We start from the raw sequence: 21,955 nt of genomic DNA, 5'->3' as shown, positions 1-21,955 counted from the left end.
TTCGTGAGAAGGGTCCAAAATTGAAAAAAAATAAGAAGACTTGGGGTATGAGGATTTGGAGAGACATTTCGGAGAGTTTCTTGGTCATTTGTTTCATTTCTTTCCTGTTCCTTCCATGTTCCATCTCACTCCTCATTGCTCGTTACAAGAGCCCTCCTCTGCCTCTCCCTCTCCAGATGTCCATACAATAGAGTCAACGCCCTCTCCACGTTTTCCGGAGATCCAGTCAGGGCGAACGCTCTTTCTCCATTCTGATCATCTTCTGGCTCAATCGAAATCGTACAACCAGAGTCACGCCTGATCTCCTGTATCCTTGCGCCCTTCTTTCCTATCAATGCACCCACCAACTCGCCAGGGAACTTGACCAATTCACTGGCATCTTTTGCACCCGACGCCGGGTCCGCATGCAACCTTGGTCTCTGCGCTGGAGCGGCGCGTTTCGAAGGGAAGTAGTAATTCGTCCCCGTCGCGCTATGCCAGTCTTCAAGCAGACACTTCGAGATCACCGTCAATGCTTCGCTGATGTCTGAGGGAGGTCCCTGAATCTCCACAATACGCTCTGTGGAGCCTGCCAGAAAGTCTTTGGAGGCAACCATCTTCACATGGTGGCTCTCCTGGATGGCTTTGATGCGTATTCCCTGCTTTCCGATGAGTGTTCCCATCAGAGCGTGAGGGATCATCAGTCGCAAACTGGCGATTTCAGCGTTTGGAGGCACGGGAGCAGGACACAACGGTTTCAGCGGAAACGCCGTGTAAGCAGGAATACTTCCCTGCGGCTGTGACTGCGATTGCGGCTGCGGTTGCGACTCTGCGAGAGCACGCGCGAACAGACCAAGGGCTTGAGACACGTTTTCGATGGCACCGGTGACAGTGAGAATACGATCTGCACACCCTTCAACAAGACGGGACACTCCAGCTTTCACGCCGGACCCGTCTCGGATCTGCGTAATGCAATCGCCATTCTTTCCTATAATCACTCCGGCCTCGCGGCGCGAGACCAGGATTCGGTACGTCACCGGCACCGACGAAACATCCACTTCTGCGGGAAAAACATCTGCAGACGTAGTCAGTACGGGATCTTGAGCAGCAGATTCTGGCTCAAATAATTGTGACATTGCAAATGGAACGTGCAAACTACGCAGGTGTCAACGGCGTAGACTAGGTTTTGATAGACGTTGAATAGAGCTCTTTGATATCAGATGCGGATTTAGCCGACCTGTTTCGCGCTCAATTCAAGTCTAATGCAATGGCACTTGGAGTCAATCAATAACCAAAAGGCAACAACCAACGTTGTAACCCGGCAACACGTTATGCTTTTCTTGTTCTTTGTGGACGTTCAGATAACACCCTTTGATGGCTAATATCCCGTGATTTTAGAATCTCACGAACCAACGATTCAGAAGATGATAATCTAACTTTAAACAGCCACAATTCAAATGCTCAAACACAAATTGTCTTCAATGAAGGAACAAGAAAAAATCTTCAGTCGCCCAACCACGCTGCCCGGCCTTGTCTTGTCTCCTCTCTCCTCTGCCACACGTCCTGTGTCAACATGCCGTCGAGGAAAACACACAAACGTGAAAGACTGGAATGCAATTGATTTGTAGGAAAAAGGTGGTTCTAGATATGTTTTTAGGCTTTAACAGATGTTGTTGTGGGTCGTGGAGTAGGAGTGTGTTAGAACTGGTGGTGTGACCGGCTTTGTCCGTGCTCGTCTATGTGACATGGCCTACTGTCAATGGTGCAGGCCGAACAATAGGGGAATCCTTTGGCGCTGCAGAGTGGGGATAGGGTTCGGAGGGTTCCAAGGGAAGTTTATTTGGGAATTCCAAATTTTAATACGTTGTTGTGGAAATGTTGTGGGCCGGAAGTATTTATTCATGAAAAAAACCACAAATTCTTATTTTTAATCTGCTTAGTGGATATGGTAGCTGGTCCTCTATCAGTTGAGGAGATGATGTAGACGTAAGATGCTGATAGACTTCGAGATGACAGGATGACTGACACGGCAGGCCGGGGTGATTGGTTTTGAAGCACATAGGATGCGAAGTTGGATATTTTAAACGACGTCTTTGATGATATATTTTTATAAATGGTGTTTCAATTTTTATTTTCTCGAACAAGTAGTATCGGGGCTTGTAAATGCAGATAGGCCTGTCAAATGCAAAGCGATAGGCTTTGATGGAAGATGATAAGCGGTATTGCTAAAAGAAGATCTGGACCTGAGACTGGCTAGGATATGAGAGTGTTTTTTACTTGAAAAATTGGTCTCGAAAAGAGTTCTCAAAGCTATAAAAATTAATTCAGACATAGTTTGTGGGGGGGTGTAGATTCTGTCTTTTTTTGTCTGCAGTCAGATGCCGATAGCGATAAGCACTTGGATACCGTCGATTGTTCTGTCTGATTTCTTCGTTCTCTTAACAAATATGTTTGTTCAATTTTAACGCAAAAAATTTGAGATTGACTTACATATTTGGGCAAAAAAAGAGTTTATTGATAAAACAGGATTTTAAATGGGTACTAGACAATGTGGGACGCCAGTGCATGGTGGTGGGGTACATATATGCCAATCATTGTTCAAAAAATAACCTGGAAACTGCAAGCGTTGGTTTAAAGAAAATCTAACAATATTGAAAAAATAAACTAAAAATACTCGGTTCCCTACAAAGTTAATCAATGTAGTTAATTTGTTGATTTGGTGAGCTTTAGGTCAGATGTAATAGCCTTCGGATACCTTTACTAGCTCTGAATTTTAACCGTCATTTGCCTGAAAAACTCCCCAAACTCAAAAATTATCTGTTTGTCTCCCAATAAGCCTTAGACCCGACCTCACAGTTGCCTCTTGAGTACAATTATTGCAACCATAAACCTCCAGAATCGTAAGCTTTGGGCATACGCGGCCCAAAATGCTCACAGCTTTGTCATTGACGCTTTGAACGAAGCCGATATCGAGAGAAGTCAAGAGACCAAGTTTCAGGTTTCGAGACCAATCCTGGAACATTTGGGTGGTAATTCCGTAAACCGAGTTCAAATTCAGCTCGATTAGTGTCGACCGAGAATGTTCTAACATAGGGTAGACCCCCGCATCAGTCAGAGCTGTACAACGTCGCAAACTCACCTCCATGAGTCCATCGTTGATATCCCAGTCTGTGAACAGTTGCGAGGCCCCATCATCGGTAATCTGGTCCAACAGTCCAAGCGATAATTTTCGGAGGCTTGGGCAAAACGGCCGAATTCCTGATACTAATGTGGCATCAGTAAGCCCCGAACACCCGTCCAGAATCAAAGTCTCCAAAGTTTCACCATTGACAGAAAGAAGATTCACAATGAGCGCATCATCGACAAGTTCTTCCTTTGTTGGATAAGAAATTTCCAGATGTTTCAGTTTTGTGAGATAATGGGGCAGAATGTCATAGACCGGTTTGGAGTCAAGGCCGTCCATCCTTGAGATGGTCAATTCCTCCAGCCCTGATCCACAGTTTTCCAATAATGATACCATCGAGTCGTTCGAAAAACGATGGGTATTCAAAATATGAAACCCTTTGAGCCGTGAACCCACAATCTCAAAAAAATCCTGCCAGCATGAATCGCTGATTAGGAAAGGTCCGTTCAAAGTGAGGTGCGTGAGATTGGGCAGATTCGTCGCAATATAACGCAAATTGTCGTTATGAAGCTGGCCACACATCCACAAAGTCAGTCTCTCTATGCGCGGACAAAAGGCTGCAATTTTGGTGTACGAATCACTATCCATATTGGAGCAATCCCAAAACTCGAGTTCCTTCAGTCCTGCATCTAAGAACAGTGTCATTGTATGGCCATTCAACGACCGATTTTTAGACAAAATCTTGGAGATCTTTCTCATATTTACAGTCCCAATATCGCCAAAAGCATCCACTTCTTCGATGTTTTGAGAGATCAACTTCACGCAGATGTCCTGCAACGAAGGCAGTTTGTATTCTTGTTTGTCCAGTAATGCAGCAGCTACCTTCTTACGCCTTTTGCGAGCCTCTACCTCATTCCTCCGAGCATTCCGTGCCTTTCTCTGTTGAATTAAAGTGCAATCAGCGCAAAGATAACCCGCCCTACCGTTGCGTTCAGCCCGTTTGGATAGAACGGTAATCTTGAACTCAACGTCACAGTCAAGACAGTAACTTTTGCCATCTGGATCACGGTCGTGGTTTCCATCATCTCCATCGTCGTCGCTCACATCCGCGGCTCTTCTTTTTGAGGTAGCAGCGTCAACCAGCTCCTCGATATCCGAATTCGCGTCTGTGGCAACTCGCTGTGTAACAGCCGCACGTTCGAGTTCCTCCTGTTCTTCACGTTGACGGTTTCTTCTTTCTATGACCTCTGCAGTAATTCCTTGCTCTCTCAAAAAAGCCGTCAGCGCACTATTTGGGCCTCGAACGCTCGATTCCTCGTTGGTCTCATTCCTTCTTGACCGCATGATTGCTCGCGTAGGTGGCGTAGATTTGTCGCTGTTGAACTAACCCAATTTCGTCGTCTTCGGAGATTTGCAACCAGAACCCCGATAGTAGTTCTTCTTCGTGTCTTTGCTGGCTTTTATCTCGTCTTAAGACCAATTTTTCACTGCTTCAAAACCGTTCACAGAGCTATCGCGATCACCGCGTCGTGCCCCCGACTGAAAAGTTGAGAGGCAATCTTATCGAGGGTCGTGTGTCGGCACAGAAACGGTTTTTCAAACGGGTTAGCCATTGGAAATTTGACAGAGGTGGTTCAACCGGTTTGAGGCCGATATTCCTTGTTAGATCCCAGTTGAAATTAGCTTAAAATGGGGAAAAGCGATAGACCAGGGTTTGTGTCACGTTTTTACGATATGCTTAACTCGCCGTTTTTACGGAGGGAGCGGACGCAGCCGGAGCCACCAGTGGATCACACGGCGTTTGTCGCAGACATAACGAATCCACTGAGTCCTGATACCAGTTCCATTTCGTCGCGGCTTTTCCAGAGCAAGTCAGCCAATCATTTGCTTGGAGAGTTCTTCCTTGCCAAGGGTGATGCTCCGCTTTCGCCCATTGAAAGGGAGGGTGTTTTGAGCCTGCTGAGCAAAGGCAACAGCAATAACTCGTCGGTGAACAGTTCGTTGGTGTTGAACAACACGGTTGACGAGTCCAGTCTTTTTGTTGAATCTAAGCCTCCAGTTTTGATTGATGACTCCACGAAGTTAAAGAGCCTCAAGACTTTGCCGACGTTTTCGCCTCGGTATGAGCCATATAGAAAGCACAAGGATGCTGGTTTGAGATCCATCACCACCAGAAGGGTGGTCAACTACTCGGACTTACCCTCGCCATTCAGGACGAGGATACGGAGTCCCCTATATATGATGGATGATCAGGAATCTCGCAATGATATTTCAAAAAATGTGGAGGTTGCAGAGCTTTCCAAAGTTGAGGATACTCCAAAGAAGAGTCTCTCGAAGACTGCTACCGCACTTCAGAGTATATTGGACAAACAAGACAAATTAGTGGCGAATAAGCCGCGCACTATATCCACGAAGAAGCCGGTTCCGACTTTGCCGCCCAGGCCCAAGACTGGTGCTCCAGTTGCTTTCTCTACTCCAGAGCCGGAGAAGGTGAAGAAGATTGAGGATGTCGTAAAAACAGCGACAAATGAGAAGGAAGAATTTTTGTTTAAGCCTGCTGTTGAGCATAAGACCAAACCGGATATAATTTCGGTTACTCCAGACTACGGATTCGTGTTCCCGGAGGCTCTTTCTGTTAGTCTGGCCAGTCGAATCACGACTGTTGAAGGGGTCAAAGCAGCAGAGGCGCTGTATGAGTTTTGAAAATTGTCCAATATAGTCAAGTGTTGTCAGAATTATCGGATATGCGACGTTTTACTCGAATTTTTACTCGAATTTCCGAGGAACTCTGACCGGTTCATTGACTCAAAATTCTCCCACAATCGTCCCAACTACACTCTCAAAGCAAGACTGTTATATCCCACGGGCCATTCCGTTTCTTTCTATATATAAGTACGATCAAAAGCTGCGTGTTCTAAGTCCATTTTTCACTCTACAGGTTCATCGACGATCCCGTTGCGAACGGCCCATTCCAGTCCAGACAGGAAGACCCCGTCTGGATCATTTTCGGCCCGCACCTTCTTAAAAGTGTGCAGATCCTCGCCAAACCATTCCTCCATCTTGTAGGCAAATCCCTTCATCTCACCGTCCTTATAACGTTTGTCCTGCTGCGAGGCAAGCGACTCGGAGCCGATGAAATTTTTGGCCCAGTGCGGCTTTCCACCTGCAGCCTCAAGGGTCTCTTCAAAAATACTGTACCACTTTCCAATAGGCACACTCGTGTAGAATGGTCTGTACATGGTGGCATTGATGTAGAGAGTCAATTGCGAGTTGGTGACCGAGTCTTGAGGAACATACGCCAATTGCGGAGTGTTGTCCAGCAATGGTCTCAGGTTATTGCCAACAACTGGACCAGGATGAATGAGGCCACGCTGGGAAACGTCTGGGTCCTCAATTGAACCGCTGCTGGTGGTGTTCGAACACCGCACCTCGATCGGAGCATGAACGTAGAATTGGTTGCGTCTGGCTGCTTCCTTGATAGAATTGTCAAGACTGCGCAAGATCTCTGGTCCATTGGTCAATGGAGCAGCCCATTCGTTCACGAATTGCGAGAACAGACAGTCCATGTTGAGGCCGGCAACGGACTCTTGGACTGCAAATTCGCCCTGGCCAAGAGTCTCTTTGGTACCGTATTGTCTCGAAAAAATAAAGCGTTCGACATACGGAGTCAAGCGTGGAGCCACATGGACCGAGACCCACAATAGGGACTCATAGAACAGTCTGCCCCATCTGGTTCCGTACCAACTCTTTCTTGGCTCACTCAAAGGATCGGAGCTCTTGGAAGCCCTCCAAACCACACATTTGTCAGCATAGGCAAACCACCAAACTCTGATGAACTCGTCCGAGGTCCAGATAGAATCCCAGTTCTCCAGCAAGGTTTGGAAACTGATGATCTCCTGGCGCGACTTGATTTGGTACCGAGGAACCGTTCTCAGAGTAACCTGCGAAATAAGCCCAATTTTCCCGAGCGAAAGCAAAGCCGCACGGAAAAGAGACTGATTCAAAGTTGGTGAGCACTTCACCACCTCGCCTTTGCCATTAACAACCGTGAGATCCACAACCTGTTGACTCACCAATCCATGGAATGGTGAAGCTCCATGGGTACCGGTGGAAATGATACCGGCAACAGACTGTTCGGAAATTGAGCCGAGGTTTTGAATCGCCAGTCCTTTCTTGGCCAGAAACTCGTTCAATTGATAGATCCGCATTCCGGCCTCGACGGTAACGTCCGTGTACTTGCCGGACTCATGTGGGGCCACTTTGAGAACACGGCTGTAGCGGTCCAAGTTCACGACCCAATCTTTGGTCATGGTGATATCCGAGGGCGAGTGACCAGAACCAACCACCATGATGGTTTTGTTGACCTGGCGCGCGGTCTTGACCAATTCAACGATTTCCGCCTCGTCGCGGGGCTGGAAGTAGGCTTGTGGATAGCAAATGAATGTCTTGGCCCAGGTGTTGTGAAACAGCCGCGGGACGGCGAATGCGGCCACACTGGCAGGGATGTTGGAGACTGACATCCGCAATATGGCTTCTTTAGCGAATCCTGTACGTTTTTCGGCTTGCGAATCGGGAGCGGACTCGGTTCTCGGCCCTAAGAACTTCGAAGAGTTTTTCAGCTTCTCTGTAATCACGTGATTTTAGGAAGATCATCTCCCGGAACTTACGCATCACGTGACTGATTCAATTTAATACGCGCTTGAATTTACGCGCCCAAAGTAACAGGTAAGCGCGGTTATCGTAGGATTTAATTGTGCAAAAACTAAGACTTTTGGGTTGTTTAGTACTGCTAGACGGTCTGTTTCTTGGGTCGTTGTTTCAAGTCCGACATGGCTCCATTTCGAGGGGGTTCCGCAAGAAGACAATCTGGTAGGAAGCGCCAGAAGAGACCAGGACGACATAGCCGCCTAAAGCGCGTGGGATTGGGTTTCTCGTCTTCTGGAACAATCAGAGGAACTGGTGATCCTGAATACGAGTCGCGATTGTCTGTTATACAAGGTACGCGCGATTTGGGCCACATTGACACTACTTATGGTGATGTTCAGCAGATAGCGTATCAGCGCCAGATGGTCGCTACGCCGCCTCGGGGACGAATCGAGATTCCCCGGTCATATCGTTCTGATCTTCATACTGTGTTATCATTGAGACTTTTGGCAAGTCGGAAGCTAGCTTCAATGGCATCTTCCATACGACCAAGCCATTTGAGTGCGGCTCCCAGTTGGCACCTATGGAAACCTGTCTGGGATACCATTTGCTATAATGATCTGGACTCTTTTATCCTTTTCCAAACTTTTGCCAACCAATTCGGATCAAAGAGTGATTTTCGCCCTCATTGGGATTGGGATCTCAACTATGAACGTTTCGAAAGGTGCATTGAATTACGACGAGCCATAGATGGGCTCAGTTGGAAGGTGCGACTTGAAACGCTTTTTTCAAACAGTCTAGCCAGTTTTCTGGTAGATCCACCAAATATTTTTCAATCTTTGTGTCTTCTGGATCTTAGCAATATGACGATTGACAGACACGCGCTTATATCTCTGACGCAAATTGATCTAACTGTGTTGGATGTGTCTGGAGTCTTATCGGTGGACGATGGAGTTGTCAAGTCATGGATAACAGCCATTGGGTCCGGAAAATGGTCCCATCTCTCCATGGTTGATGTCTCTTTTACCCGAGTGGGTCAGGAAGGTCTTTTGGCGCTTCTACGTACTCGTGGAATGGTGCGAGTATTCAGCTCTGTTGACGAGGAAGGAACCAAGGAACGAATTCGTCGTGAATCTAACCTTTCAAGTTTTCTTCAGTTTTTGCCTTGTTCCGATCCCGGGATCATTCTTGACTTCAAATTCGTGGACTTGGAGCTGAAATCTGCCCTCAATCGTTCAGAACTTCGAAACCTGTGGAAAGACTCTGCTAAACCGCGCGCTAGATGTTGGAGCTATGAACCACAGAAGGTTGAGATTTTGAGGCCTAAACAGAAGCCAAAACCGCTTGCATCTACGCTCACTTCTCAAAAAAGGAGGATCGTTGGAAACGCCTCAACGTTCTTTGAGCTATAGAGATGTCATTGGCTTGAGAACAGTATGCAAACTGCAATTGCAAATCGAACACAGATAATACACCAAAATACCAATATTTGCAACAAAAGCTTGACTGTTTGCCAATGACATAGTTAATGATATAGTTAATGAACTCAATTGTCACTTATTACCATTCTTGGTTGGGCTTTTCCATGCTTTACAAATCCGTAGCGAGGTGTTGAGCCAACCAATCAGGACCATACACCCAAACAAATTCCATTTCCACTCATCCATGGCTCAACTTGTCATAATCCAAATTGTATATAAAGGGCTCATCCAGAACTCGCAAAAGCTTCTTTACCTTCACCTGTCCCATACCAGAGATAGCTCCCAGTTCCTCTTCATCCGTAGCATGTACCATTAAATTCTGCAAACTTCCATATTTCCTCAGCAAGTCCTTCGAGTTAGTCTTGTTGATTGTTCGTATACTTGAAAGCGATTCGAACTGATCCTTCGACGTGTTTCCCCTGATCGTCGAGGTGTGTATGTTAAACTCGTGCATTTTGAGAAACGTTAAAAACCGACTGGCCTCCTCGTTCGACCAAGCCAGTAAAAGCGACAAATCATTGAACAAACACACTTTGTTTAGCTCACGAACTATGTCGTTCGTATTTTCGATATCCACAACAACTAGTAACACTTTGAGAGCTTGGGTGTTTCCAGTAGACCCGAGACCCTTGATCTTGTTATAGATGTATTCCGGGTGCAGTTTGTGGTACTTCAAACTCAGATAGATTACCACTAGCTTTGAATTCACGAGATAATCAACTTTCTTGACTGACTCGTTGTATGTCCAGCCGACGTCGCGCAGATGGTCCAACATCGGGTTTCCTCGCTGGTGCTTGCTCACCTGGATTGTGCTGAACTCACGAGTACGGGCATTTTCACCGTGTCGCACCGCCATATTCGAGGCAGGTCCCATCCGGTTCGATATTATCCTCTGTGGCTGTAACCTGACGTTTGCAGGGTCCGAACTGATCGGTTGTGGGGCTTCTTTAGTAGAATCTCTTGAGACACTTGAACTTGAGACACTCGAAGTCTCGGGAGCGGGCGGCTCTCCACCTTCAGCATCTTGTCTCAGCTTCCTGACACCCGCCAGGATGGACGCGAACGATGTCGAATTGACGTTGTCCCCCATGGTTTACTCGAGAATATATGACCCAGAAACGTTGAAGGGCCAAAGACGAACTTCTTTGGTGGTCAATCTGGAGAAGCAGGGCCGTGTGCCACCCAGACTTTTCAGGGCGGTGCCCATCGCGTTAAGCGCCCGAAGTTCTGGCGGCTAATGAAGAAGGAGATTGAACGCTTGGTTGGTGAAAAATAAACACAAAAACTACCCAAATATGTCGCAAGGGAAAAGAGGTGAGTGATTTTGTATTTGGAGCTGACTTGAGGTATCCTCGGGTGTGCAACTGACTTTTGAGTTACTAACAACTGCTAATCAGTCGACTTGACGACTTTGCCGCCAGAACAAATCGTCGAGTTTAACAGACAGGTGCGGTCGGAGATATCCCATCTGGAGAACTCTATGAGAGCTTTATACACGGCCAAAGCCAAGTTTGGTGAGTGTATCTCGAGTGTTGACAAAGTGGTCGATTCCAAAGGCCAGCAGATGTTAGTGCCGTTGACCTCTTCGCTATACGTTCCAGGAAAGGTCAAGGAGGACAAAAAGTTCCTTGTGGATGTGGGAACCGGATATTTTGTTGAAAAAGATGCCAAGGATGCTAAGTCATTTTTCTCAGCCAGAATCCAAAAGTTGGAGAGCGACGCCCAGGAATTGAACAAACTGCTAGTTGAGAAGGACCAGCTGAGTAGGAGGATCAACGACATTCTAAGGCAGAAGATCATGGACCAAGAGAATGCTAATGTTGCCTCGTGATGAGTTTAAAATAACGTTTCAATAACCACTGATATTTCGGATTTTTAGTATTGGCATCTAGAATGAGCTCTACAATGCAGTTGGGTGAGAACTTGCACGCGTTTTAGCTATAACAGCTATAAATACTGATGACATTCTCCATTCTATTTGAAACAGTCTCAATAATCTAATGCGTTCAAAGTGTCATAAATGTGAGGAACAAGGGCTGGCACCTGCATCACCTTTCCTAGGAGGTCATCAAGCGTTCCACGAAACAACTCGTGGCCAAGTTTAGTCCCCACTAGACAATTGAGCAACAGGCATGAACTCGTGTTGATCTCCCTAAGAGCGACAGTGGAGTTCTGAGCGTAATTATACACATTGATGGCTTCTTGCATCGCACTGCCCGTCACCTTTCCGTCTTCGGACACAGAAGTGATCAACGGTTGACGCGAAAGGGCCTCGAATCTACCCATTGACACATTCACAGACCAATGGCGAGGCTGGATGCCCTTGATAATAAACTTGCGGCCACCATCATCAAGATTTATGACCATCGCCGACGAATTGGGGAACGCGTTCGACACGTTCTTGATGAAATCAACAGCTGGTAGTCTGCGTTTTGCGTCTTCGTGGAACTGAGCCTCATAGGATCTCCATAACGAAATCTGAGTGACCTCGCTCTCAGAGGCGGCCTGGTAGCAGCACCTCATCCAAGCAGTAGCCCTATCTGGCTCCTTGAGAGCATCAATTTCCGCCAGCAACGAGTCTGTGAGAGGTGGTGGTGAGGTTGGCACGGGAGGTTTGAGACGTTTGACCAGTTTCAATGCTTGGACACCGTTAGAGAACTCGGTGGAGAACTCAAGACCGTGGGTCAGTAGTCTAGGCAACACAGCTTTCAAAACCATTGACCGTTTGAACGATTTCAAAAGGTTAGGAACACGTATATCACCTGGTAAACAGTACTGGTATAAGAAATCGACCGAGGCAAGAATCAGTTCGTCGTTTCCCGCGGATGCTGGAAGAAGCATGTATGAAGACACCTGGTCCAGGAGCAGCTGTGAAATATTGTCAGCAGCATATGGCTGTGACAGATTGGACCGCACCATCAGTCGCGATAAAGATCTGAGGATTGACACGATCAAAGAGCGGTCTTTGGTGGTGATCAAGATCTTCATCAACGATAGGAACATGTAGTCGTCCTTCTGGGCAGGAGCCAGATATGACGAAATCGATTCCACTATGTCAACGGCGTACCTCAAAATCTCCTTAGACACCTCGAACAAATCAGTTATAACCGGTTCATTGATCAGACACTTGTTGTTGAGAATGTTGACCAGAATTTCGCGCAGAGTAAAGCTCATAGACAATATCGACGCGTTCTCGGTGTCTTGAGACATATTTCTCAGCACAATGGCTGCGTCCAGCGACAGCCCGATGTCATCATTCAAAGGCTCTCCCTTTGACTCTGAAAAGACGGAGCAGTTAAGATGTTTTAGCAACTCTTCCAGCAACCAAGGGTTCGAACGTAGCATCACAGCGTAAGGGGTTGAGTTACTCAACTGCAAACACGTACTGAGTGCCCACTTCACTTCTGTAGGAAGTCCTGATGCAAATGCTAGTCGAAGTCTTTCCTGGATATCGGGTCCGCGGTGGTTGAGACCTGGGATTCCAACATAGCTGATCATAGGCTCGTTCTTGAGATACCTGTTGTTGGCGATGAACTGTGCCTCTTGCTCTTGGACCGTGGGCGGGTCTATCGGCTGAGGATTGAGCACAGACAATTCTTGCGTGTAGAACTCCATGTGTGCAAAGTTTAGAGTCAAATTGGAAGAAAGAAGGAGAAATAATGCGACTGCTACACCTGTGAAGTGGTAGTGGTCAAGAGGCCGCGATTGTTTTTTCGATGTTAAAGGTATTCGTGTGAGACACGATTCTGTGTCACGTGCAATATTTCAATTATGATGTAGAGTTGGGTTTGGCACTACGCATATGCGACGTGAACGACGCTGGGCAACGCTCTTAAAACTTGTCTTGTTCCCTTCTTGTTTTTCTCCAACAAGGCAACTACAACACCAACAAAATAAAAATGACGCGTCCTTCTAACATTGGTATCAAGGCATTTGAGATCTACATCCCAGGACAGGTAAGTTTTGTTCAATGGGTATAAAAGCATCTTTTCAGCGCGCTAACATTTGCTCTTCAGTACGTCAACCAGGCCGAACTCGAGACCTTTGATGGAATTCCAGCTGGAAAATACACCATTGGCCTTGGCCAGACGAACATGGCCTTTGTGAATGACCGTGAGGATATTTACTCTATGACCCTTACTGTTCTGAGTCAGTTGATCAAGAACTACAACATCGATGTCGCACAGGTGGGCAGACTGGAGGTGGGAACTGAGACTCTGCTGGACAAGTCAAAGTCTGTCAAGAGTGTGTTGATGCAACTGTTTGGTTCTAACACAGATGTTGAAGGAATTGACACTGTTAACGCGTGTTATGGTGGTACCAATGCCGTTTTCAACGCGATCAACTGGATTGAATCCTCTGCATGGGATGGTCGTGATGCCATTGTGGTGGCTGGTGACATCGCCATCTACGAGAAGGGCGCTGCCAGACCAACTGGAGGTGCTGGTACTGTGGCAATGCTGATTGGCCCTGATGCCCCTCTCGTTTTCGAGCCAGTGAGGGGCTCTTTCATGGAGCATGCTTACGATTTCTACAAGCCTGACTTCACCTCTGAATACCCATACGTTGATGGTCATTTCTCATTGAGTTGCTATGTTAAGGCATTAGACTTCTGCTACAAGGCTTACTCCAACAAGGTTGCCAAGCGTGGCACTTCTGACAGGTCTTTGTCTGCAGATGCCGTTGGAATCACCCATTTCGACTACAACGTGTTCCACGTCCCAACTTGCAAGCTCGTTGTGAAGTCGTACGCCAGGTTGTTGTACAATGACTTCAGGGCTGACCCCTCCAAGTACCCAGAAGTGGATGCCAAGCTTGCTTCATTGGACTACGAGGCCTCGTTGGTCGACAAGACCATCGAGAAGACTTTCGTCACTTTGGCCAAGAAGCTAACCGCCGAGCGTGTTTCTCCTTCGCTCGAGGTGGCCACCAACACCGGTAACATGTACACTGCGTCTGTTTATGCATCGCTTGCGTCGTTGTTGTGCTACGTCGGTTCTGATGCTCTTCAGGGCAAGCGTGTTGGTCTGTTTTCGTACGGTTCAGGTCTTGCCGCGTCTTTGTTTTCTCTGAAGGTCAACGACGATGTCTCCAGTATCATCAAGGTCCTGAATGTTCAAAATAAGCTTTCTTCCCGTCTCCAAAAGTCCCCACAGGAGTACGAAGCTGCTATCGCATTGAGAGAGAAGGCCCACTTGGCCAAGTCATTCAAGCCTACTGGAGAGACTGAGTATCTGCCAAAGGGAACCTACTACCTCACCGAAGTGGATGACAGGTACAGGAGATTCTACGCCGTGAAGGAGTAATTTTGCTTGGTCTGGAATGTGTGTACAGATTTAATTGATCGAAAGAGTCATCGTATCTAGAGGGTGTAGGAGGTAGAATGTTCAACAAGAGCAAATTCGATTCAAGAGAGTAGACCAAGTTTAGCAGGCTGAATTCTGGAAGGGTCTGAACCAATTAATTCTTATCTAGCCGAGGAAAATAAGCTGAAAAACTCGAATCTCCACTAAACGTAAAAATTGGCTTTGATCAGAGTCAAGAAGATAATCGATCTCAGATCTCAGATCAGAAAAGCGGCTCAAAATAAGCAGAAGTGATCATATTGGGTCAAATTCACACAGGTCTGCGGTGAAAACCAAAGACTATGGCAAATCTCAACTCTACGGCGTGCTTTCTTCAAAACTATAAACATTCTGGTCTGATTTTTGAACCCAGATCCACAGCCACATCTACAGCTGCAATCACAGTTAAGAGGTGCCCCAGCTACCCCAAATCACACCACTAAACGACTGGCCTCTCCACAGTCTCCCATATACCCCAGATCTTCCAATATCAGTAAGATATTCCGTATCAACCCATATCAACCGCATAGATCTCAGCCATAAGTAGCTGAATGCCGGCCGAACAACCATCGAAGATGATTTCCGGATGGGGTAACTTTGGATGCGCACTAACTGTGGCGTATGGCGACATATATGTGCAAATTTGCCATTTTGGCTGTGGTCTGCCCAGCTTTTGACAGCATGATGTTGGAGCGTATAAATGGCCGATAAATCCCCCTCGAAATATCTGCTACTTCGTAGACGTAGAATCGACCCACAAAACTAGAATAATCATGGTTGCTAGACAATTGGCCGAGTTCGTTGAGGCCCCACCTCTGGCGCCCGAGATTCTTGCAAGATACCCTACGATCGAGCTTGACGCCATTGATTTGTCTCGTTTCGACGAATCCCCCGAGGCGAGGAAAGAGCTTGCCGCGCAGCTCGAGAAATCGGTCACTACCATTGGTTTTTTCAACCTGATCAACACCGGTCATGACCCAAACAAGATGCGGCGCTTACGTAACATAGCACAGGCTTTGCTAGACATTCCAGAGGCTGAAAAACTGGAGTATTTGGCCGGTACAAGATATTCCGATCAGGAGGATAAGAGCAAATCGCTAGGTGGTGAAAGAGGTCAGGGATTCAAGCCCCGTGGATACTGGTCCATGGCCAATGGAGTTCGTGATGCTATCGAACATTATAACATGCGTGATCTGACGCAGGACGACCGGTTGACCCCAGAGGCGATCGCGAAACACCCTGAAATACTCCGCGAGTACATCTATGAACTTGCTGAGTACTATCGCTTTGTTCACAATGATTTGCTGAAAAAGACGTGCTCTCTGTGTGACATCATTCTGGAGCTGGAAGACGGCACCACATGGAAGCATTACGATACCCACCAAGGCGACTACGATAACAGTGGAAGCGGCTGGCTCAGATTAATGAAATATCTCAAGATGAATTCTGATGACCAGCGCAAGGTTGACAACACGTTACTTAGAGGCCATTCGGATGGAACTGGGTTCACATTCATTGCTTCGCAGCCACTTCTCTCGTTGCAGGTGCGCGATTACTACACGGGAGAATGGAAGTACGTGACCCACCGCGAGAACTCGTTCATTGTGAATATTGGTGATGCCGAGGAGTTCATGACTGGTGGCTACTTCAAGTCGTCAATCCACCGTGTGGTGGCCTCGCCCAAGGAACAGGAACAATACACCCGCCAGGTGATAATCTACTTCAGCACTCCATCCAAGGTGACTATTTTGGATCCCGAAGAAGACGACTCTCCTAAACTCAAAAGACTTGGATTCACAAAGCCTCCTGAATGGGATAAGATCACTTTCAGAGAGTGGGACCAGGAAAAGGCCTCGCTATTTGGAAAGAGCAAGGTCAACAACGTGACTGGTGATGAGCCTGTTGCTGTTAAACTGTACGGTAGACTTCACGAGAGGTGGCACCAAGCTGATAAAAAGGATTACGTTAAGATCATCGAGTCTTAAAGGTTTTATATACATTCTATTTATGAGACACGCGATTTAAAACGATTTAAAACGATTTGAAAGACGATTGTAGTTGATATGAAGCCAATACCAGGCTAGGTTCCAATTCATTTTGAGATCTTTTTTTGTGCACGATCATTATAATTCAAAACCTCACTCTTATATCGTTTATACCAATCATTCAATGCTTTGTGGATTTTCAACCTGACCAAAAATCAGAAAATCCGTCTGAGTAGCCTTGCACACAGAACTTTTCACTCTAGCTTTATCAAATTCAATACTACGCTCAAAGAACTGTTCAAATGCGGTCTATAACACAGAAAACCACTCAATTGGCTTTGCAAACTCGCTATTAGTTGATAGTGTCAAAATATATAATTAGGTATCGCAATTTCACTTCTTTTCCTCGTCAGTCTTAGGAGTCTGGGCATCGAAACCAAACCGGGACCTGGATCTCAGCTGTTTTCCGTATTTCTCGAAAATCCACGGGACGGGAACCATAGCAAGAGCGACGAATCCAAAAATACTGGAGGCCCAACCATTGCCTATATTTTCGTACATTTGGACCGTGAACAGTGGAAAGACACAGGCCAGGACGTAACGAGCCAGGTTATTAGCTGCAAGAGCAGATGCGACATTCAGAGGAGGATAACTCATTGCAAAGTATGTGATCACTGTGAAGAAGATGAGTACAAGACCAAATCCGAATGGTACTCCCGCGGCAATTGGAGCCATCCAATGAACTGAACGTCTAGCTGTCCATCCAAGCCAGAACAACGAAATAGGCATGGCGACTGCTCCGATCTTGCAAGCCAAAAGACGAGACTCAGGTGTTGGAGGAAGGTTTTTACCATCTTTATCTCTCATTCCAACATATCCGTCAGGCCATCTTTTGAAGAAAACGTAACGGTCGAGAGCGACAAACGTTATTGAACCGAGAACGAGTCCCAGACCAATTCCGAGAAAACTCAGTCCAGAATTTCCAAGTTCCATGCGGTAAGTTCCTCTGAAGATCACAGGATAGGCCTCGAAAAATCCGAACAGAACTGCAAAGACGAATGCAATGTATACGGAGAACACCATCACGATAGGTTCCACCACCAGCATCTGCATTGGCTTCAGCAGAGTGATGAAGAGAAGGATCATCATAAACTGCCCAAATGTGTATGGAGGCTTCTGAATTTTGATCGAGCGCTTCTTCGCTCTTTTCCTCATGATAATCTGCTTGTAGGTCTCAGGCACCACCAGAACGAACGGAAGAAGCACTCCGGCAAACATAAGGTTCACCCACAGAGTCCATTTCCAACCCTTTCTCTCGGCGACGTAACCACCAATGACCGGCCCGACAACCGGTCCGGCCAAAGGAGCTAGACAGAACGAAACCATGGCAAGACCTTGGTCTTGTGGCAACCAGATATCGGTGATGGTTCCACCAGCGATGGCCATTGCTGGAGAAGCAATAAGACCAGCGAAAAACCTCAGCACCAAAATCTCACGAATATGCGACGAAAGCCCCACCCCCATGGTAAAGAGCATAGATAGAGGCAACGAGATCACGTAGACAATTTTTCTACCGAAAACCTCCGATAACGGTGCCGCAATTGCTGGGCCAAAAGCCAGACCCAGTAAGTAAAATGTCAGTCCTGCAAGGCCCAGGGTTTCTGATATATGCATCTCAACCATGAGTTCAGGAACACCACAAACAAACAGAGATGACCCAAGAGTCACCACCAAACAGATTCCAGCAACTGTCATTGTAGTGCCCCATTTTTTCCACTTGGGCCAGTTCAATGGGTTTTCTGGGTCCGTGGCAGAATCCCATTCCATTGCCTGAATGGGAATGCCGTCGTCATCATGATGCGATGCCGCAACAGAGTGCCGCGAAAGTTCGCGACTCAAATCCTCTTCAAAAAGCTCGGTCTGTGTTTTCTGTAGTTGTAATTCGGGTTGTGATTCGGGTGAAGAGGATTCCTGCTCGAGCTGCGGCTTTTCGTCAGACGGCTTGTCGTAGGACCGGACCGACTCGTCCACCGACTCATAAATTGATCCGTGCACGGACATAGTGCAAAGTTGGCCTAACTAATGTGGAGTGCGGACAATTGGCCTGGTATATATATAAGATGGGAAAAATCGGCAATTGAATAAAATCACAACGACACTGGTAGTTCCAAAATTTCAAAATAGCAAATAGTTGCTCTTGTATTGGATTAAGGGGCGGACGTATTGTTTTTATACTTTAAGGCATTACGAGCATTACGAGCATCCGAGGAACCTGTGGCTTTCGCCGAGGACCGAGGTACACCATTCAACCAGGCTCAGTGTTCACCAACCTGCGGCCTCGCGTGTGTACATGACACTGTTGATAAAGTTATAGTTTTCTTTGATGGGCGTGAGTATAATTTTGGGGGTGCTCGTATCGCGGAAACGTGTTATACGAGTGTGCTATACGAGTATGTTCGCAATACTAACAATAGCAGAATGACGGAGGAACGCTGCCATCTCGATCTGAGATCCTGGGGAAGCCCCGGAAACGCGAAAAAAAACCAACAAACTACTGGAGATTCGACAGATTAACCAAGAAACGACTGATGCCTCCAATTGTGGCAGATTCGCGAGGAAATATGTTCAATAAAGAAACTGTGCTGGAAATGCTGCTTAATGGCGAGCGTATGACACATCTTCGCGGGATCAAGGATGTCACCCAATTAAACTTTCAAATCAACCCTAAAACAGGCAATCTCCAGTGTCCAATCACCCTCAAAGATCAGAATGTTGAAAACCCTGACCCCTTTGTGTTTCTGCCCTGCGGTGATGTCATGAGCAAGAAGATCGTGGACGAGCTGTTGCTCAGCAAGGGCAAGGGCGACACCGAACTGAAGTGCCCGGTTTGCGATAAACCGACGCGTGATACCGGTGTGATACAGATTAACTCAGATACGGGAAAATTGAAGGTGAAAAAGAGAAAAACGACGGAGAGTAAGTAAGTATGTACTGGTATAGGTTTGTGGAGCTGGAGGTATGTAATGGAAAGAGGACGGATACCTTGTCATTTTTATGAACAGAATTATGACTTTCTTTGATGAAAAATAAACATTCGGCTTCTCCTTAGCCCGAAGCCAATTTTCTTAGTTGGTTTTGTGAGATAACTGGAGATTAGATCTGCTTGCCTCGTAGTGATAGCCTATGGAGCTCTCTCCCAATAGGGCCTCTCCTTTTTGAGCCTCTCCCATCTCATACTCTCCCCGTTTATTGCACTTGCGCTTGCGCCTGCTCCTGCTCGAGCTCCTTCTGTCTAAGCAACCTCCTCTCGTTCTCCTTACCGTTCTGATAGATCATCCAGCCCACGTTGAGCGTCATGTATCCTAGACCTGTTAGTACGATGCTTCCTCGATTATGCCACGTCCTACTTACCAGTGAAACCGACAAGTCCAACAACCGTGAGTCTGTGCGCAACATCTGTAAGCCTTGTATACCAAGGATAAGCCGCCATTTTTGTTCTATTAGTATTCGTATGGTGGTGCTGTTATCTACAAATTTTCATGGTAAGGAAAAAGTGGACCCAGAAAGGTAGTTCCAAACTCATAGTTGATATCACGTGATACAAAACCTTGAGACATAGAGAGACATGGCCTTTTTGAAATTTCGCGCTTTCCACCGTTCACGATTATCGAGTAACGCGGGGTGTTTCTGATTTGCAAATCATCAGAGGATTCAAAGTGCAATCTTTCAAGCTTTTGTCTCCCAAAATTCAGTCTAAATTCGGCCTCTACTTGGGGCGTGCGTCCCGTGTTCTTCAACTAACATTCATAGAAAAAGTCATTTAATCATACTGCTATTCAGCAAAACCAGCGGGTATGGGGCGTATATGTGTCCGTAAAAGTGAAGGTTTATTTTCAAGAGGGCCATTGAGGGTCCCCAATTTGTTTTCGATAGCCAGAGTTGCTGAAATCACCTCTCGATCGTCACCACTCCTGATCCCCACGATTTGATGTAGTCAAAGAGCTTTCCGCTCGTGTGAAGTCTCTCAACAGCAACAGCACCAGCGCACGGCCTTCCTGCAATCACGAGACCCGGTAGAACATGTTTCAGACCCAGTCCGTTGCCGACCGAGTTGATGTATTCACCCAGCTCGCGCGCGTGAGGGTGTCTTGAGAGCGAGACCTGCGTTGGAGGTGGAACAATCGAGTATGACGATACTATCGACTTGAAGCGCAACGACAGAGCCGAATCCGGCTCAGTAGACTCGGTTTGCTCGAGAGAAGTGGGTGCCATGGTTGCTGGATCGTCCCACGTGAACATTATCACGGGGCTGAGGGCAACAATCGCTTTAAATTCTTTCGCGGCATCAAATTCGGAGTTCTTAGAGGTCAGAGAAGTCTCGTCCTCGGCCTGAACTTCGTGCACCCGCTGAACATCGGCGGCTAGTCTCTCATCGGGGTCTGATGAGAGTGGGTTTGGGTTAGGTTTGGTGAACAAAGTATCGTCCGGCTGCACCAAATTCTCAGACGTAACCGCCACCGAGTCCAAATTCTGGAAATAGTTTTTCTGGCGAACCACCACCACCACCAAAGTCAGTAGCAACACCATAAAGATCGTCATCAGCACGTTGTCGGGTGTGAGTCTGGACCGGTGTTTGCGGTGGCGCTTTTCATCCAGTTGAGACTCAACATAATTAATATCCTTGACCCTGTGCGACATTGGGTGTTTGAATTGTAAAAAAAAAACGGGGGAGAACAAAGAAGAACTAAGGAGGGATTGTTCAAACTTGGTCTAAAATTCGGCGGCAGATCCCTTTTTCTACTCTGCTGCCCCAACTTTTAGCAAGTCCACGATGAGGTCTAGGCCAGAAGATTTAAAGAAGCCGTTTTGGGCGGTTGCCAATACAAACAAATACCGAAAATGCCACGTTGTTGTGGGTTGCTTGTCGGTAAGCTTTCGTCTCAATAGTTTATTATACGCGTTTTGTGGTAAACCACAGCTCGGCGTCTGTTTTTGTCCTCAGGCGAGACGCGGTTTATCGGTTATAGTTTGGTGCCCTGACGGAAATGGCAGTCGCGTGCAGCCTCTACCGTTTAGGCGTGTAATTGGATGTTGACGTTTTTTGGTAACACAGCGAAGCCTTGGCGGGACATGCCGGAACTGTTAAACCTTTCTAATTTTGTGTTCGTTCCATGTGTAGGGGCCGGTTATTTTTAGCCCTTGAATTTTTTTTGGCTGGGCCTGTTTTTGCTTTTAGCGCTTATTTGGGCGTCTCTGTTTCGCGTTTGTTCCGCGTCTGCTTCTGGCCTTCTCCGCGTATGTAAGCCTAAATTTTTGTTCTTCTTTATTTTTATTGGTCTCATTTTAAGGTTTGTTTGGATTTCTTTTTTGTATTCATTTCACATCTATTCCGAGTAG

The 21,955-nt window shown here is 46.8% G+C and overlaps 14 protein-coding genes across 14 annotated transcripts; 6 read left to right on the top strand and 8 right to left on the bottom strand.

Annotated features, from left to right (window-relative positions):
• Positions 1-125: 125 nt before the first annotated feature.
• On the bottom strand, positions 126-1,115 carry KUCA_T00006010001 (uncharacterized protein; the record flags this gene model as incomplete). The annotated part of the gene is made up of 1 exon (XM_022604896.1): positions 126-1,115. One exon carries the CDS (start codon positions 1,113-1,115, stop codon positions 126-128), a length of 990 nt encoding a protein of 329 aa, XP_022461994.1.
• A 1,670-nt stretch (positions 1,116-2,785) lies between these two features.
• On the bottom strand, positions 2,786-4,447 carry KUCA_T00006009001 (uncharacterized protein; the record flags this gene model as incomplete). Its single annotated transcript, XM_022604885.1, has 1 exon — positions 2,786-4,447. The coding sequence occupies one exon, from the start codon at positions 4,445-4,447 to the stop codon at positions 2,786-2,788; it is 1,662 nt and encodes a 553-aa protein (XP_022461993.1).
• A 345-nt stretch (positions 4,448-4,792) lies between these two features.
• KUCA_T00006008001 (uncharacterized protein) lies at positions 4,793-5,806 on the top strand (the record flags this gene model as incomplete). Its single annotated transcript, XM_022604874.1, has 1 exon — positions 4,793-5,806. One exon carries the CDS (start codon positions 4,793-4,795, stop codon positions 5,804-5,806), a length of 1,014 nt encoding a protein of 337 aa, XP_022461992.1.
• Positions 5,807-6,030: 224 nt separating this feature from the next.
• KUCA_T00006007001 (uncharacterized protein) lies at positions 6,031-7,623 on the bottom strand (the record flags this gene model as incomplete). Its single annotated transcript, XM_022604863.1, has 1 exon — positions 6,031-7,623. One exon carries the CDS (start codon positions 7,621-7,623, stop codon positions 6,031-6,033), a length of 1,593 nt encoding a protein of 530 aa, XP_022461991.1.
• A 309-nt stretch (positions 7,624-7,932) lies between these two features.
• KUCA_T00006006001 (uncharacterized protein) lies at positions 7,933-9,159 on the top strand (the record flags this gene model as incomplete). Its single annotated transcript, XM_022604852.1, has 1 exon — positions 7,933-9,159. The coding sequence occupies one exon, from the start codon at positions 7,933-7,935 to the stop codon at positions 9,157-9,159; it is 1,227 nt and encodes a 408-aa protein (XP_022461990.1).
• A 247-nt stretch (positions 9,160-9,406) lies between these two features.
• Positions 9,407-10,318, bottom strand: KUCA_T00006005001 (uncharacterized protein; the record flags this gene model as incomplete). Its single annotated transcript, XM_022604841.1, has 1 exon — positions 9,407-10,318. The coding sequence occupies one exon, from the start codon at positions 10,316-10,318 to the stop codon at positions 9,407-9,409; it is 912 nt and encodes a 303-aa protein (XP_022461989.1).
• Positions 10,319-10,523: 205 nt separating this feature from the next.
• On the top strand, positions 10,524-11,059 carry KUCA_T00006004001 (uncharacterized protein; the record flags this gene model as incomplete). Its single annotated transcript, XM_022604830.1, has 2 exons — positions 10,524-10,542; positions 10,626-11,059. 2 exons carry the CDS (start codon positions 10,524-10,526, stop codon positions 11,057-11,059), a joined length of 453 nt encoding a protein of 150 aa, XP_022461988.1.
• Positions 11,060-11,217: 158 nt separating this feature from the next.
• Positions 11,218-12,843, bottom strand: KUCA_T00006003001 (uncharacterized protein; the record flags this gene model as incomplete). The annotated part of the gene is made up of 1 exon (XM_022604819.1): positions 11,218-12,843. The coding sequence occupies one exon, from the start codon at positions 12,841-12,843 to the stop codon at positions 11,218-11,220; it is 1,626 nt and encodes a 541-aa protein (XP_022461987.1).
• Positions 12,844-13,127: 284 nt separating this feature from the next.
• On the top strand, positions 13,128-14,534 carry KUCA_T00006002001 (uncharacterized protein; the record flags this gene model as incomplete). Its single annotated transcript, XM_022604808.1, has 2 exons — positions 13,128-13,184; positions 13,245-14,534. 2 exons carry the CDS (start codon positions 13,128-13,130, stop codon positions 14,532-14,534), a joined length of 1,347 nt encoding a protein of 448 aa, XP_022461986.1.
• Positions 14,535-15,346: 812 nt separating this feature from the next.
• Positions 15,347-16,558, top strand: KUCA_T00006001001 (uncharacterized protein; the record flags this gene model as incomplete). The annotated part of the gene is made up of 1 exon (XM_022604797.1): positions 15,347-16,558. The coding sequence occupies one exon, from the start codon at positions 15,347-15,349 to the stop codon at positions 16,556-16,558; it is 1,212 nt and encodes a 403-aa protein (XP_022461985.1).
• Positions 16,559-16,951: 393 nt separating this feature from the next.
• KUCA_T00006000001 (uncharacterized protein) lies at positions 16,952-18,619 on the bottom strand (the record flags this gene model as incomplete). Its single annotated transcript, XM_022604784.1, has 1 exon — positions 16,952-18,619. One exon carries the CDS (start codon positions 18,617-18,619, stop codon positions 16,952-16,954), a length of 1,668 nt encoding a protein of 555 aa, XP_022461984.1.
• Positions 18,620-18,941: 322 nt separating this feature from the next.
• KUCA_T00005999001 (uncharacterized protein) lies at positions 18,942-19,542 on the top strand (the record flags this gene model as incomplete). The annotated part of the gene is made up of 2 exons (XM_022604773.1): positions 18,942-18,947; positions 19,036-19,542. The coding sequence occupies 2 exons, from the start codon at positions 18,942-18,944 to the stop codon at positions 19,540-19,542; spliced, it is 513 nt and encodes a 170-aa protein (XP_022461983.1).
• A 262-nt stretch (positions 19,543-19,804) lies between these two features.
• On the bottom strand, positions 19,805-20,048 carry KUCA_T00005998001 (uncharacterized protein; the record flags this gene model as incomplete). The annotated part of the gene is made up of 2 exons (XM_022604762.1): positions 19,805-19,920; positions 19,970-20,048. 2 exons carry the CDS (start codon positions 20,046-20,048, stop codon positions 19,805-19,807), a joined length of 195 nt encoding a protein of 64 aa, XP_022461982.1.
• A 458-nt stretch (positions 20,049-20,506) lies between these two features.
• On the bottom strand, positions 20,507-21,256 carry KUCA_T00005997001 (uncharacterized protein; the record flags this gene model as incomplete). Its single annotated transcript, XM_022604751.1, has 1 exon — positions 20,507-21,256. The coding sequence occupies one exon, from the start codon at positions 21,254-21,256 to the stop codon at positions 20,507-20,509; it is 750 nt and encodes a 249-aa protein (XP_022461981.1).
• Positions 21,257-21,955: the final 699 nt, after the last annotated feature.

The sequence above is a fragment of the Kuraishia capsulata genome, genomic scaffold (genome assembly GCF_000576695.1).
Source record: "Kuraishia capsulata CBS 1993 genomic scaffold, Kuraishia_capsulata_scaffold_7, whole genome shotgun sequence".
Lineage (NCBI taxonomy): Eukaryota > Fungi > Ascomycota > Pichiomycetes > Pichiales > Pichiaceae > Kuraishia > Kuraishia capsulata.
This window is presented reverse-complemented; position numbering and strand designations above follow the sequence as displayed.